The sequence below is a fragment of the Polypterus senegalus genome, chromosome 1 (genome assembly GCF_016835505.1).
Source record: "Polypterus senegalus isolate Bchr_013 chromosome 1, ASM1683550v1, whole genome shotgun sequence".
Lineage (NCBI taxonomy): Eukaryota > Metazoa > Chordata > Cladistia > Polypteriformes > Polypteridae > Polypterus > Polypterus senegalus.
Window position 1 is genome coordinate 96,713,027 of NC_053154.1, and position 16,035 is coordinate 96,729,061.

Below are 16,035 nucleotides of genomic sequence, written 5' to 3' on the forward strand. Positions count from 1 at the left end.
ACTTTATGAGAAATAGTTCAATAATTTTGGAATCTGGGGTGAATTTATTAATCTGAATATGTTGCTAACTGATTAAATATTTAAGTATCTCTGAGTGATACTTGATATTAAATCTTCATTCTGTGCCTGCATAGGTAGGGGTTGAACTGATATGAGTTAGGTGCAATATTGTGTAATAACTGTTAACTGATTTTTAATTTATTTGTTATATAGAAATCCTTAAAATTAGTTAAAAATTCAAAGTTTTGTAAAATGCCATTATTTTTCTATAGCATTTAATTAAAAAATCTGATGATTTATGATAAATGCATAATACTGACCTAATTGAATTAAAATTCTATAGACTCAGCTTTCTACTTGAAATAACTTTGCAAACTCCTCATCTAAGGGACTGTAAACTGCCAGTCAGATTAGGGCGGAGAAAGATATACTACAGATAAGCTAGTGTAGACACAAAATCATTCCGTCCGTCTTCTAAACCACTGATCCAGTCTCATTATCATATGGGCCAGCATCTACTCTGGCAGTATCAGGCATAAGGCAGGGACACACCCTAGACTGGAAAGCAGTCTATCACAGTACACACACATACACATACTAGCAGCAGGCCATTGCAGAGTTGTCAATCAATATAACACACATATATGAAGAAAAACCCCTTTTTTGTACAATGAGAATGAATAGACTTTTTACTGACTGTTTCTAGCACTTTTATTAAACAAAATCATCACATACCAAAAAGCCTTTGCAAATTCAGACTTTAATATCCATGTGTCTTGGCTCAATCATAGTTCATTCACAGTGTTCCACGTTCTTTAGAGTTTTTTTTTTTTGGCCTGACTTGTGTGTGTGTGTGTGTTTGACCTTATGCCCTTTGTTAACCATGGCAGTGTGTCATTTTCCTTGAAAGTGAGCTCCATTTTCTTTGTGTTTGACCCCACACTTGTTATAACTATGTCTTTGCTATATTCCAGCTGCCTGTCTGCCATGACTAAATCCATATTAAACCATACTGTAACTGGCTTTCCTCTTAACATCACACACAATGTAAACTGTGACAACTAATCCTGAGATTCAACTTTTTGCATGTCAAGTGTGTTATAGACTGAAGGTCACCCCTCACGTTGAGGATACGCATCTTGCTCAAATGTTGAGTGGTTCAGTAGATGAGGGTAGATTTAGACAGTGGATGGATTAATGTTTGTCCATTCTCTTTCTTCTTCACTTGAATGTATGAAATTATTGTTCTGATAAAGTTTATAAGAGCTGAGAGCGCAGGAAGTGTGTCTGATAAAAGCATTCACATGACTGAGGTTAGATGACCGTGGTCTTGTTTGAAAATAGTTGTAAGTAGGGCGTGACTTGCAAGAATCTCATGTTAAAAGTCTCTGTCTCACAGGGCTTCAAACCGCAAAAATGTTTTTGAAATCTTTAAATTTTCCCTGCTAGCACGATTTAGACGATCTACAAGTCTACAACTTAAAGTTTAAATCCAAACAATATATTCAATCTCTTTTTGCTGTTCCGTTATTTCATCAAGTAATAATATCCGTTTGTTTGTGCTAATGCAATCTTTCTTATCCTTTTTTTGAGACTTTTGAATTTTTGAACTTCCATTATCTCTAACCTGCTGTGCATGTATACCACGCCAACATTTTGAAATTCGTTACATCTATTTTGTCATCTACTCTTTGTCCTTTATTTCCGGTCCTGGGCGTGGTTAAATCACTTTCTTGCGGGATGTATAACGCTGCTCACGTTGTGAAGCAGGGGAGGGGCTGAACGCACACTAAGGAGATATGGTCAGATCATCTGCTGTCTTGCTACTGACAGTGGATGGATGGCATTTGCGTAAGCTGCATGTTCTGCTTGGTGCGTTGTGCATCGATCATTTAAAAGCCTGTACAGTAGCTGTCCTTTTGTCTCACTGCCATGTCTTGTGTGACATCAAAGTGTCTTCTAAGAAGATCACTTCTCGTCTCTGCCCCAAGATTTTTTTTTATAATAGAGAGATGTCTCTTCATTTTTAATTACATATCATGAGATGTTGAGTAAGAGATCCTTTTTCCACTGTACTCTGGAAAGGAGGGGACTTCATTTTTTTTTGTATATTATAGAAATGCTGTCTGAGTCCTCAATACTGATCAGTATTTCTTCTGGACTAAAATATGTGAGAGGTGAGGAAAATTGGGCAGATTTTGTTCAGCAAAGTTTCTAATTTGGAAATAGAGGAAAAATGGTGTTGATGGGAAGCTATATTTGGAGTGTAATTGTTCGTAGGATGTAAAGATATTCTATGTACAAATCTCTAAGTGATTTAATCCTGTACGTTTTACAAACATTAAAAAACTGTTACTTTGAGAGGGTGGAAAAAAGGTGGTTATCGTGTAGAGGTGCCACAGATAAAAGCTTCTCTATCTCTGTCTTCCCTATCGTGAAGTACTTCCTACATTGGTTCCATATTTTGAAGGAATGAAGCAGAATTGTGTTGTTAGTGTATTGATGATAACTTGTATTTACTGGGGCAATAAGCAAGGAATATAAAGAAGTACTGCAGAATTTTATTTCTATTGTGTACCAAACCTATGTGTGTTCATCTATTTGTTTCAATGTCCAGGTTTTTATAGCTTGTACTGTATATTTGCCACCCAGTAATAAAATTGAAAGTTAGGTAGAGCCAAGCCACCTTCTGCTTCCACATAAAAACATTACTATTACAATTGTCCCTTCAAATTCTAAATAATTTTTTTTCTTCCATGAACTATCTACTGGGAACAGTTGCTTCTTTGGGAACACACTCAAAGCAGAGCTATGCAAGATTTTTTCTTATTTTGCAAGACGGATGACCTATCAGATGATGAAAAGAATGTAAATAACTTGCATTCCTAAAATGGATAATTTAAAGCAATAAAAGATCTCAAATTATAAGGGGTATACTGAGTGCCAAAAATACATAATAAACAGCAAAATTAGTCAGTATCATGTAACAGTTAAACTGGAAGTAGCACAAGCTTATAAAATTATTTAAATGCCCTCAAAGGATGGTAACTATTTTTAATTTAATGTGGAAATACCAAATACTCTATACTTTAGTAGCACTCGTCTTTGTTATAGGTGGAGTTAAGGATGTCTATATTGAGGAGCCGGAACACTCGGCATATGACTCACGGACAGATGAGTCTCTTCTAATCCAAAAAACACCAAATCATCCCAAACTTGAAGCTCGCACAGAGTCATTGCAGGTAAGAAAATTCTGCTCTAGTTGTATCTATGTTTCATGTTAAACTTCTCAAAACTAATATATTTAGTGCAGCAAACAAGCTAATTAAAACTTTGTCCAGTTACACATTTACATAGGGCCCATAAGCTACTTTTGATATGTAAATATTTATCTTTCATCCATTGCACCAAGATTTGCACATCTTCCATGTCAACATTAAATGCTCAGCACAACTTTGAGGTACTCCTGTACATTATGACAAAAATTATTATAACAGGCACAAACACTTTTTTAAACTTCAGGAACTACATTGGTATAATTGATTTTCCAGTGACTACGTGATCTGTATGTCTTATGGTTCATCAAGGGTCATTGTCATGGCTTACATTTATTTTTTGCTTATTTGTGTGTTGTTTTGGCATTATTAAATTCTTTTTGATGTAAATTGTGTTATTATTGCATTATTAAAATATTGTTTAATTATGTACTAAATATTTCAATTATAGTATATTCATTGTGATTTTTGTTTGGGTGGACCCCCCAATAGGTGGGGCCACACTGATGTCACTGGTGAAGGACCACCCTAAATCCTATTTTAGGCCTTTTCAGGCTGAGGCATGCCTGAAGAGTTTAAGAGATGGATGTGTCGACTGAGACTGCAGTATATCTGGGCAAACTAGTGAAGGTCATAGTCTGTTCACTGGGACTTTTAGAAAGCCTCACACCTTTTTTTCTATATTTGTGTACTCTAATCTCAACAGTAGGCTTTTATTTGCTCTACAGATAAGTGACCTAATTTATCTGCAGGCTTTTCTTAAACATTGTTTTTGTCTTCACCTTACTTAAATATTATTTAGTTATCAATGGGTGGCATGGTGATTGGATTCAGCACTCTAGGTCTGAGTCTCGTATTGTCTTGTGTAGATTACACACTTTTCTCATGTCTGCATGGCTTTTACTTCTAGTACTTTGTTTTTTCTTTTAAATCCTCAAGCACATGCAAGTTGTGTCAATTGTCCAGTTAAACTAAGATTAGGTGTGTGTGTGTGTGTGTGAGTGGGCCCCATGATAGATTGGTAATCTGCACACAACTGATTCCTGCTTTCTGGCCCTTTATGACATTCAATTAAACAAATTAAATGGGTTTGAGACTGGTATGTCCATCCATTTTCTATACCAGCTTTAGGTTAGCTGGCTGGTGAGTGGTTTCTAAAATGGAATTTATCATCAAACAACCGTATCTGCTCAGAAAAATATTCCTATACTTTGATCTAACAGCATGTGTTTGAAATGTTAAAGGACACTGTAACCACTGAAGGTGAACAATGTTTAGGAGATAATTCAATCTATTTCAAAAAAGCATTTTAAGTTGACTAGCAGATGGTTGATGAGGTTTTTGCTTGGTGTTTTATTACCCTTTAAATTTCTTAATAATTTTATTGTTAATATTTTTTCATATTCATGTTTTGACAGAAGTAAAAAGTGAGCAATAATTTAACTTAATCTAAGATGTGCAGTACTGTGATAAACTGTCTTCAGACAGTGATATATTGTTTTTCAAATTCATTTTGCTTCTTTTTACTTTTGTAGGAAAACAATTTTTCTGTACCGTCAAGCTTATTATTCCGAGATGGTAAGAAGAGAATTGACTACATATTAGTTTATAAAAAATCCAGCCTTCAAGTCGAGAAACGGTGCACCTTTGAGAGGAACCTTAGGGCAGAAGGCTTGATGTTGGAGAAAGAGGTTTGTTTTATATGACCTGTGGTAACACTTCAGACCGCTATCTACTGCTGTATGTCTGAGTAAACTTAACGGCAAATGTTATTTCTGAATATTTTTGTTTTAGACAACTCAAGACTAGGGCATAAATACTTTTGCAATTCATCAGTCTAAATCAAGTTAAATAGTTTGTTTATCTTAATCAAGCTGCTTCAAATGTCACCATGTCACCAGCAAGTTTATAGTTCTTACCTTCTCAAGCATGACACAAACCATCTCTAATCAGGATACGTTTTTTGAATACCTCCTAAATGCCTTGTTTTATTGTGGAATAAGAGGAATTTATCAGATTAATTCTGGATTGGCATGCACCCTCTCGCGGCTCGGTAGTGGGCCGAGACTGCAGCCTAGCACTTTAGTTGCGATTTCGCGGCTGCAACTATACTAGCAGATGTTTCCGGTACCGTAATGCCATGGGAAAACGTGCTTTTGTCAGAAGGCAGAAGTAAGAAAAGTCAATAAGTAACGCTGAAGATGCAGAATGATTCAATCACAAATGATAGTAAATCATTTTGTACAAGTTTAGTGCTAACTAGGATCTGTCATGCGGGCCACAATATGTTGGCAGAACTGGACAATGCTGCAAATTGCGTTTTTATTTTTGGAAAAACACATTATATTTTATGTATATATACACACAAACCATATTAAAACTGTACATAGTGCCTCTCGTTCAGTTGATGGCTGCTAGTACAGTGAGCATTATGGAGTGAACCTTGGCTGAGATATTTGTCACCTGTCGGCCAGCTCCCTGGGAAGTAACAACAGGTAGCTGATCATAAACTTGGGCAGGTAGCTGATATAAACTGACAAAAAAAACAAAAACGCTATTCAGTGTAAATACATAGCATTGGAAATCTTTAAAGGAATCTAAAATACAGTCTGAGTGTCATATTCACCTTTTTGATGTGTAATATGTTTGTCAACACACATTATAATAATGGCTCAGTGATAAGAATTATTATGCATGCAAGCCATCATTTAGCTGGTTTGTCTAAATTTCCCAGCTTGATCAAAGATGTTGTCATTTTTAAGTTTGCCGAAATGTTGCAAATGCATGGATCAAAGTTGGTGTAAATATAGACATGTCCCCTCAACAAGTTTTCTTTTATAAATCCTGATCTTTGCATGTGAAGTTGCATATGCATATTTTGAGCTCTTTTTTTGCGTACGTAACCTTTACAAGTGAGGCTCCAAGTCAAATTGAAAATGAACTTCACACATTCACAGACTTGTAAATATTCCCACACACATCCATTGCTGCTGTATTTGAGCAAGTAAAGGGCAGGAGAAAAACCTTCCCTGATCAAGAAATTTAAGCCAACAGTCACCTATGAGATTGACTTTCATTTCTAAGGAATTACATTCCATTGTCAGAGCCTAGTAAATTTTGTATGTGCACATTTCCCAACAAGCTCTTTCGTTTACCGTGCAGGTGGCGTGCCAATATTAAAACTCAATGTCTCCTCTAATGAATCCATGAAAACAATTTAGCTCAAGCTTTAACAGTATGCAGAACTGAAAGACCAACCTTTGGAGCCGTTGAAACATTATTTTAGTCTATGAAGTATTCAGTGTTTTAAGGAGGCATTGTTCTTTTTACAGCAATAATGGGTTAGATATTACTTTAGTATAATTTGCAGTCAACTCATTTTTATTAAGTTCTGGTATAGAATACATTGTATTCTTTAATGGTGATTTGGAAAATAAATTATTTGTTAACTTGTCAGTCTAATAAAATTTAACAAAAGAAATGCGGATAGCACTGCTAATTTTGTTATATTCCAAGCTGTATCTGGGCTTTCGTTTTACTCCCAGCTGTATCTGGGCTTTCGGTAAGAGCAACTGTTTACTTTTTTAGCCATCACTGACAAATGGGGACATCATGTTTGTAAAGATTCATGCTCCCTGGGAGACACTGTGCAAGTATGCTGAGCAGATGAACATCCGGATGCCTTTCAGGTAAGCAGCATGAAAAAGGTCTCTCACTAGAAACCTCATGAGTGATGGAGCTGAGTGAGATATGCTAAAGACAAGTACTTATCTAAAATTAATCTGTTTGTGGTGTTGTGTACTGGCTGTAAGGAGCTTTTAATTGGTCTTGAATATAGAGATAGCATATTTTGCTCGTGAAATAGTACATACAGAAAAATTCAACACTTTAACAGTAACTCTTTGCAACTGAAATTATAAGCATTCTGCTTCAGGTGTGTTAAGAACTCATTTGGGTGGTTCTTTGGGAATGAAAATGAAAATTTCTGAAATAATTTTATATGTAATTATATATCTTAACATAAAGCAGAGGCATTGCAAAGAAGGGTGGGCTACACTGCAAAAAATGTATATGCAAAAACTAGACAAAAAAAATCAAAATGGGAGTTGTTTTGCTTTTATTTAGCAAAAAATCTGTCAATGGGGTAAGCAAAATTTACTTGACAAGATTTCTTATAATATGTTAAATAATTGGAAGTACAAGTTTTTTGGTTAGTCAATAACTCTTACAATAAGTAAAGTAAAAAATAATGTCATGAAATAAATATTTTTCATTTGCTTTTTTGCAGTGTACAGCTGAGGTAGTGGAGGGTAAAACATAATATTGTTGGCTCAGTCACACTAAGTAACAACGTGACCCCTCCTCACATCTCCAGTTTAAAAATGTGTTCATAGTTTCACTTTGTGTTTGGATTTTAAATTCCTTTGCTTATATTGTAAACTAAATAAATGTGAATGTCTTGTTTATCAAATAAGTGTACACAATTCAATTTGATTATTTTACTTAGACTTGTAATAGTAATTATTGTGTTAGCATGAAAACTGAACATATTTTCATTGTAAGGGCATTTTTGCAAATTGCTATATGCAAAAGCAAAAATAAAAATTCAGTCATAGATTAAGTACTCACCAATGATGGACAGACTGGGTGACATTGATTTTGTTATCGGAGTTAAATATTCTGTTTCTTAAGATGTTCGTAATTAAGATTCACATTAAAGAAATTTATAAACACATTTTCACAAACACTATACAAAAATGCAGATTAGCTAAATTATTAATCATCAGCCAATATTTAAGCTTAATATATCAATTTTTGTATATTCCAGATAGGTAGATTGATGGTTCTTTATTTGTCCCAAGGGGGAAATTTAGCCTAATAAATAACTAAATATTATAACAAATAAATGCTTACGAGAATTGCTAAAAAGAAAGAAAACTCTGACTTTCAAAAGACAAAAAGAGCAGTCACAGTGAGGTAATGTAGAACAGCTTCAACGTTTTGTGCATTAGACATTCGAAATATAGTAAACATTACTGGCTTGCCTTGTTTACATTTACGAAGAGTGGGACTGTTGGCTATGTCTCTCCATAAGTTGAATTCAAAAATCCTTTGCTTTTTTTTACACTGGATCCTTTTTAGTAAATATTACATTCCTAACCTTGGCATGACCTAAAATGCAAACATATAGCAGTCACTTATAGTATATATATGTATGTATGTGTGTGTGTGTGTATATATATATATATATAGTGAAAAGCATGCCCCCGAACACAGACAGACACCACAATGTCCAAAATGCACAATTTTATTAAGCACACAATATCAAAATGTCAACAGTCTCTCTCTCTCTCTCTCTTTCTCTTCATAATGACCTCCACTCCACTCCTCCCAAGCTTCGTCTCCTTCCTCCCAACTCTGGCTCCCCTTCTAAAGGGAGATGGCCCCTTTTATACTATCCCGGATGGGCTCCAGGTGCTCCATCTGACAGTCACTTCCTGGTGTGACAGAAGTGTCAATAGAGCACCCGGAAAGCAGTCCGGGTGTCCCTGGAATTTCTTCCAGCATCACTTCCTGGTGTGGCGGAAGTTCTGCCCTCCAAGGTTCCAACCACATCTGGGCGCCCCCTGGAGGTGATTCCGTCTTCACAGAGGGTTGAGCTTTGCACCTTCGTGACCCCCATGCATTCCAGGGAGGCCGCCCACCTGCAATCCAGGGAAAATATTGCCACATTTCCGATCCCCTGCTTCTTCTGCTGTCCTAGTGGGGCATTGACCCTGGGCGTCTGTGACTATATATATATATATATATATATATATATATATATATATATATATATATATATATATATACAGTATTTGAATAAATAAATATGATTTTAGCCTAAATAATTACATATTTATTGTATAAAATAATGTTTTTATGCATCGCTGAAAATGAATTTAAATAGAAATCACTATCCATTGCTTCTGCAGCTTTTTGCATTAAAATGACTATTTTCATATTATATTAAAGGTTTTTTTTCTCACTTTCAGACATTTAAAATAGAAAAAAAGCCACAGTATCCAAACTTGTTAAGAATGACTAAGTAATTATTATTGCAAGACTGTGTGAGTTCAGTGAGTCACTAGTTGCATTTTTATAGAAATCATTCTGTTCAAATTGGATACTGAGAGTAAAAACTAAGGCTCCTCCAAAACATATGTAATAGTACTGTAGACTTCACACAAAGAAACAAAAGAATGAAATGATAAAAAATTTACCAAACACAGAGAAAAACACCATCAAAAGGCTGAAGAACCTGGCATTGATTAACATCTAATTTTGGAGTTGTTGAGGATCCTGAGCACCAGCATTTACAAAATTACCAGAATTCAGATAAATATGTAAGGATAAGTGGTTTAGTCATGTAACTAATTTTTACCATATAATGAAGCTTCTGTTACATTTTAGAAAGTCAGTCATTTAGGATTAATGTTCATTTGTTCTCATTTTTATCTAACCACTGCACTTATAACTTTTCAGAAAGAAGTGTTATTTTACTGACTGGAAGAGCAAATCCATGGGCAGGTTGGTACAAAGTTGCAAAGTTTTATTAAGGAGTTTTAATTTTGGATGTTCAACCCAGCTGTAAAATCTTTTCAGCTATACAAAGGTACCATTCTTCAGACTGCGGGCTAATTTACTAATCTGCTAGTACTGTGTGTTTACTAGTTTCATGTATTTTCCTTATGAGTAAAATTTAAAGTTGAGGTCATTTTCCTTCTGGTTCTGGTTAAATGTCCTCCAAAATAAAACCTACCTTGTCTACAGTATATGTATTGCTGTTGTGAATATTAGGATAGTTTCCAGTGAACTGGGAATTTCTTTTTTTTTTGTTGCATTACATTGGCCCGCAAGAGTAAAGCTACAACAGTATGTAAATAAGCACTGAAGAAAGGAACAGTCAGCATATTAAGCATATCTTGAACAGTTGCCTATATATCAACACATGTTGGAAGAAAAACCACAAAAGAGTGAAGCCAATATTGACACTCCAGTAGTAAATCCCCTTCATAAATTATATCTTAAACATCTGCACTCATGAAATGCTTGATTGCTTACTGCTGTTTTATTCACTATGTGTTTTTATTTTTCCTTCTTTTATATATTTCATATTAGGTGTCAGCGTCACATGCGACAACTAAAGAGTTGGCTGCCAAAAAATCCCATGAAGCTAGACAAGGAAGCTTTGCCAGACCTTGAGGAAACAGACTGTTACACCGCACCATTTTGCCAGGCCCGCATGCATCAGTAGGTCATTACAGGGATAGAGTGTAGCACGCCCTTTATCTCAGTTAACTATGCCTTGTGTTAGTATTTCAACTGAAAGGTGGCATCAAAACTGATTTTGTACTACTACTCTGTTTGATGTTCTCGTTGGAAAGCTCTAAATGGTAGACCCCAGTTTCATTTTCTTGTACTATAGTAATCAGGTACTACAATGACTACTGCATCTACTGGTGAATAAGAGAGTTGTAAATAAAGTACTTACTTTTTACACTAAAGAATGCTGAGTATTGCAGACCCAAATTCAGCAAGTACTATAAGAATTTACTGAAGGCAGAGATTTCTTGTTTAGTTTAATTTAATTTTATTTAAAAAACAAAAAAATAACAAAACACAATCTAATCAAAAAAGAAAAGCAAGTGCAATAATGCTTTCAGAAGACCTTCCATGAAAGTTTGAACCCCCAGCAAAAGCAGAGATGTTTTTAATTTTGATATCAGTTTTTTTTTTTATTTTTTTGGCAGTATAAAGTAATGAGAAGTTGTGTTAGAACATTAGAACAATCTAGACAAGAACAGGCTATTCAGCCCAACAAAGCTCACCAGTCGTATGCACTTATTTCTTCCAAAAAAAACATCAAGTCGAGTTTTGAAAGTCTCTAAAGTCTTACTGTCTACCAGACTACTTGGTAGCTTATTCCAAGTGTCTATCATTCTTTGTGTAAAGAAAAACTTCCTGTTTGTGTGAAATTTACCCTTAACAAGTTTCCAACTGTGTTCCTGTGTTCTTGATGATCCGTTGTACTAATTCCCTTCATAATTTTAAACACTTCAATCATGTCAATTCTTAATCTTCTTTTGTTTAAACTGAATAGGCTTAGCTCTTTTATTCTATCGTCATAATTCATCCCCTGTAGCCCTGGAATCAAGCTAGTTGCTCTTCTCTGGACCTTTTCTAGCACTGCTATGTCCTTTTTATAGCCTGGAAACCAAAACTGTACACAGTACTCCAGATGAGGCCTCACCAGTGTGTTATAGAGCTTGAGCATAACCTCCTTGGACTTGTACTCCACACATCGTGCTATAGTATATAAAATAATATTCTGTTTGCCTTCTTAATGGCTTCTGAACACTGTCAGGAAGTCGATAGCTTAGAGTACACTATGACTCCTAAATCCTTCTCATGTGTACTTTCGATTTTCAGACCGCCCATTGTTTATTCAAACCTAACATTTTTACTTGCTATGTGTAATACTTCAAATATAAATTGGACAAGTGTTGCATCTTTTTTAAGGACTATTTAAAAAGATTGTTGAGTCATTTGTTCATTCATCAAATTTGAAAGGGCAAAACCAACTTTGATTTCAAAGTTGAAAATTAAATACCATATTTATTTTACTAATTATTTCATTGCTCAAGTACACGTATAATGCAGAGTCATTCTTTTAACTATTTATAGTTTGGACATAGGTTTCTGCAAATAGCTATGTTTTAAAGCTCAAATATAAAGACATCACACATTGCGCAAAGTGTGCATCATCGACACCGGAACATGCAGCATTCAGAACACCAAAATACTAATGACCATGATAAAACAACAAGCACACACACAAAGTACTGTAGCAGTACCCATGAAAAAGAAGTATGCAGAATAGCGACAAGATGTTGTCACCAAAATGTTAAAAATTTAAACAACATTAAATCAAAATAACATGTTTCAGACTGTAAACAAATGTGAATTGAGCTATTATATACTTCTGACAGGATAATTTTGCTTGAGAAGATCATGAAGGAACTATATTCTAAAGCTCTTTAAGAAGTATACAGGACAACAGTAATTTTATGATTTGTTCATATTTGTACTCATTTAAGGACAGCATGTCTGTTAAACATGAAGGTTATTTGTGTAGTTCCCCAGATGAATTGCTGTCATTTATAGCCATATTTCTGTATTTAAAAATGGAAGTTTATTTAACCTCAATAATGTATTTATTGAACTAGCTTCTTGACCCTCAAGGGTGAAGGAGCTAAGCAGTGTTGTGGTTTGCCACTCTCCCATATGGAAATATAGTATGCAAACTCTTGGGAGTCTACTAACTCTTAAAGAAATACTTAACTTCTTTTAAATATCAAGGTATAGCATATTGAGCATTAAAGCATTAAACATTTTGAACTAATGTTATAGTTTAAAAAAATTGCATAGACAACTGGATATGAAAATACAACCACTCGTATAAGAATAAATCACAATTAATTATAAGCAGCATTCACATATTCTTGCAGGTAACATTAAAGGTTACAAATATGCTTACCATATGCCATCAAACCTTTCTATGGCTCTCTTACTAAAACACACAAGCAAGGAAAAAGACAAGTTGAGCTGACACCCAAAATCCTAAGTAACTAAGTTGCAGGTGTGAAAAAAGTTGCATTTTTATTATTTTTGTACCAGTTTGGTATTCAGCATAACTAAAATAAGAGATGGTAATAATAATTTATACCTACCATTTCTTCTATAATATTCCTAATCAAACCTAACTAAAAATATATTTATTTAAATGAACATACAGAGCATGCCATGCATTATATTTGTCAGACAGGGAAATCCAGTGACATGTAAACCAAGATCCTAGATTCATAATCCAATCAATTTAAAAACCCTAACCATTAAGGGTTCATGTGAGTCAGAGTCAATTGCAGCAGTATCAGGCCAAAGGAACTAAAGTGCTTTAATCCATTACAATGGATTAATAATAATTACTAAATTAAAACATAGAATGCTAGATTTCATTCACACAATGAAGATGTGTTCAAAATATCCTAAAATGAACATGGGAACTTTATCAGAGAAGTTAAAAGACAATACATAGACAATCTGGAAGCTTCTGATGGCACTGATTCGCAGTGCACATGGCAGGGGCTGCAGGCTGTCACTGGCTGTGAAGAGAAAGCAAGAGAAATTGTTAGCATGGACATCTCACTTCCATCTAAGCCAGCAGTTCTCAACCTTTCTAGTGCCGTGACCCTTTAATAGAATTTCCCATGCTGTGGCGACCCCAACCGTCAAATTATTTTTGTTGCTACTTCATAACTGTAATTTTGCTACTGTTATGAATTGTATTGTAAATATCTGATATGCAGGATGTATTTTCATTGTTACAAATTGAGCATAATTTAAAGCGTAGTAATTAATAACAAAAACAATATGTAATTATATATTGTGAAATATTTATTTCTAATTACAAATAAATGAAATTTTGTCTTTATGACTTACGTTTATTTGTTTTTCTTCATTGTTTATTGAACTGTGGTGGTACTTGCCGCCAGTGTCAAGTCTGGCTTTCTTGACTCAATCAGCTTTGCATCTAAAATACAGGGTATCCTTGCCGGCAAAGCTCGGATGCTTGCTATCAAAATGACGTTTCAGTTTTGTTCGGCTTCATAGATTCGGCTGATAGAACTTCATTACAAATAACACATTGCGGTTTCTCAATTCCTGCTGTAACTATTGAAGTAAAACCATATTGTAAAAAATCGTCACTATATTTTCTTTTCTTAACATTCTTCTCTACATGATCCATTGTCATGGGTTGGTTCGCTAATGAAAATATTATATAACAATAGCTTCAATAACACGGACTATAAAATGTCTGTTTATACTTTACTAATTAGAGACGGATGTGATTTCAAGTATGTCACAAAGTGTGTAAATCCCCGCAATGGCGTGACATTACGTAACATCACACCGTTCGATGTACAGTAATGTAAACATTTAAAAATAATAAAGTTACGACAATTAAAACGTTTGAAACTATTCTGATTCAATTCTCTGCAACATCTATCCTCGAATGACAATTATAGTAAAAAACTTGTAACTACGAATGGAAAAAATTTGTACAATAACAAGTTTTACACATTAGAATAGACAAAACCCATATTTCCAATGGTCTTAGGTGACCCCTGGCAAATCATCACTTGACCCCTGACGGGGCTGCGACCGACAGGTTGAGAACCGCTGATCTAAGCTGTACATGTTTTACACTGCGCTTTTAATCAGGACTGTTGGGGAAACTAAAAGATTTCACTAAAAGTTGACTTAAGAAAATAGTCCAGATGTTTTTTTCACACAGCGCCCTTAAATATATATGTGTATATGTGTGTGTGTGTATATATATATATATAGATATATAGATATAGATATATACATATATACATATACATATATATACACATACATATCTTCATATCTATATACATACATATCTACATCATATATACACACACATACATACAAACATACACACAGGTATATATACAGTATGTGTATATATATATGTATGTGTCTATGTGTGTGTATAGCTTTGGTCACTGAGTGCAAGGGAAAAATAATAAAATGTAGTCTATAAGTTATTAAACAGTAAAACATTAACGTTTTAAGAAGTACAGGTACATTGAGCACTACTGGAGTGGTTGTGGGTAAACTACATTTTAAAGATGGTGTAACAGAACAGGTAAGTAGTACTAATAGCAGCTAAAATGTATATGGATCATCTCTCGGTAGTTGATCCCTTTTGAAAGGCACCACACGACGGCTGTGGTATAGAAATTACATTTTCTATGTGAACGTCCAGATTTCTGCCTCTGGTAATGTGCCTTACCGGCATTACCAGCAGTTAAAGAAAATTAGTTTTGTGTCCTCTGCAGTGTTAGGAGAGAAAGGCTTTGGTTTGGGATAAAAGGAAAAAAGGTTTAAAGAAAGGAAACTTGCCTTTTTCTTTTATATAGTATAGAGAGATGTGTTTGCTGATGATATGAGCACCTTTTGGGGACAGTCACGGTGGGTCTTGTGTAGACTGGTGAGACGTACCTGCCATTAATCGGCTGTGATGGCACTATCAGTCCTCCACTCCTGTGCGTGTCTTCATAATCCGAGCTGACGACCTCATAATCGTATACGTGCAAAAGAAAGTGCAAATCGCCTTAATATTAGTTTGCCGCAGTGTAGAAAAGGGGTCCCGTGTTTGCACTTGTCTGGGCTATAGCTCAGGGGGAGGATGAAAAAAATTAAAAGTGCTCACTTTGACTTAAGGCAGAAGCGCAGTCAGCGTGCCGGCGCGCTGGCTGCTCGACTTTCGCTGGGCAGGAGACCCCATTTTTTGCAGACTCGTTCACGTGATCAAAAGTCTCAGCGCTCTTTGGAGGTCATTCATATATATATATATATATATATATAGCAAAATACCCGCGCCTGGCAGCGGAGAAGTAGTCTGTTAAACAAGTAATGAAAAAGAAGGGGAAACATTTTAATAATAACGTAACATGATTGACATTGTCATGAGTGTTGCTGTCATATATATGCCTGCCTGAATAAGTCACCCTCGCTTCACTCTTACTTTTTTACCGTTTATTTAATCATGGCTAGTGGCGGAAAAATTATAAAATGGAAGGAGGATTACACTGAGTACGGCTTTACCAAAACAATTATTGATAGC

At 35.0% G+C, this 16,035-nt stretch overlaps 1 protein-coding gene across 3 annotated transcripts in view; it reads left to right on the top strand.

Annotated features, from left to right (window-relative positions):
- ano3 (anoctamin 3) overlaps positions 1–16,035 on the top strand; it is a 398,850-nt gene that overhangs the window by 260,780 nt on the left and 122,035 nt on the right. For all 3 annotated transcript variants that reach the window (XM_039753659.1, XM_039753677.1, XM_039753668.1), the window contains 5 exons: positions 3,115–3,242; positions 4,811–4,966; positions 6,864–6,964; positions 9,801–9,845; positions 10,437–10,568. In XM_039753659.1, the coding sequence (XP_039609593.1) occupies positions 3,115–3,242; positions 4,811–4,966; positions 6,864–6,964; positions 9,801–9,845; positions 10,437–10,568 (562 nt within the window). The remainder of the gene's footprint in view (positions 1–3,114; positions 3,243–4,810; positions 4,967–6,863; positions 6,965–9,800; positions 9,846–10,436; positions 10,569–16,035) is intronic.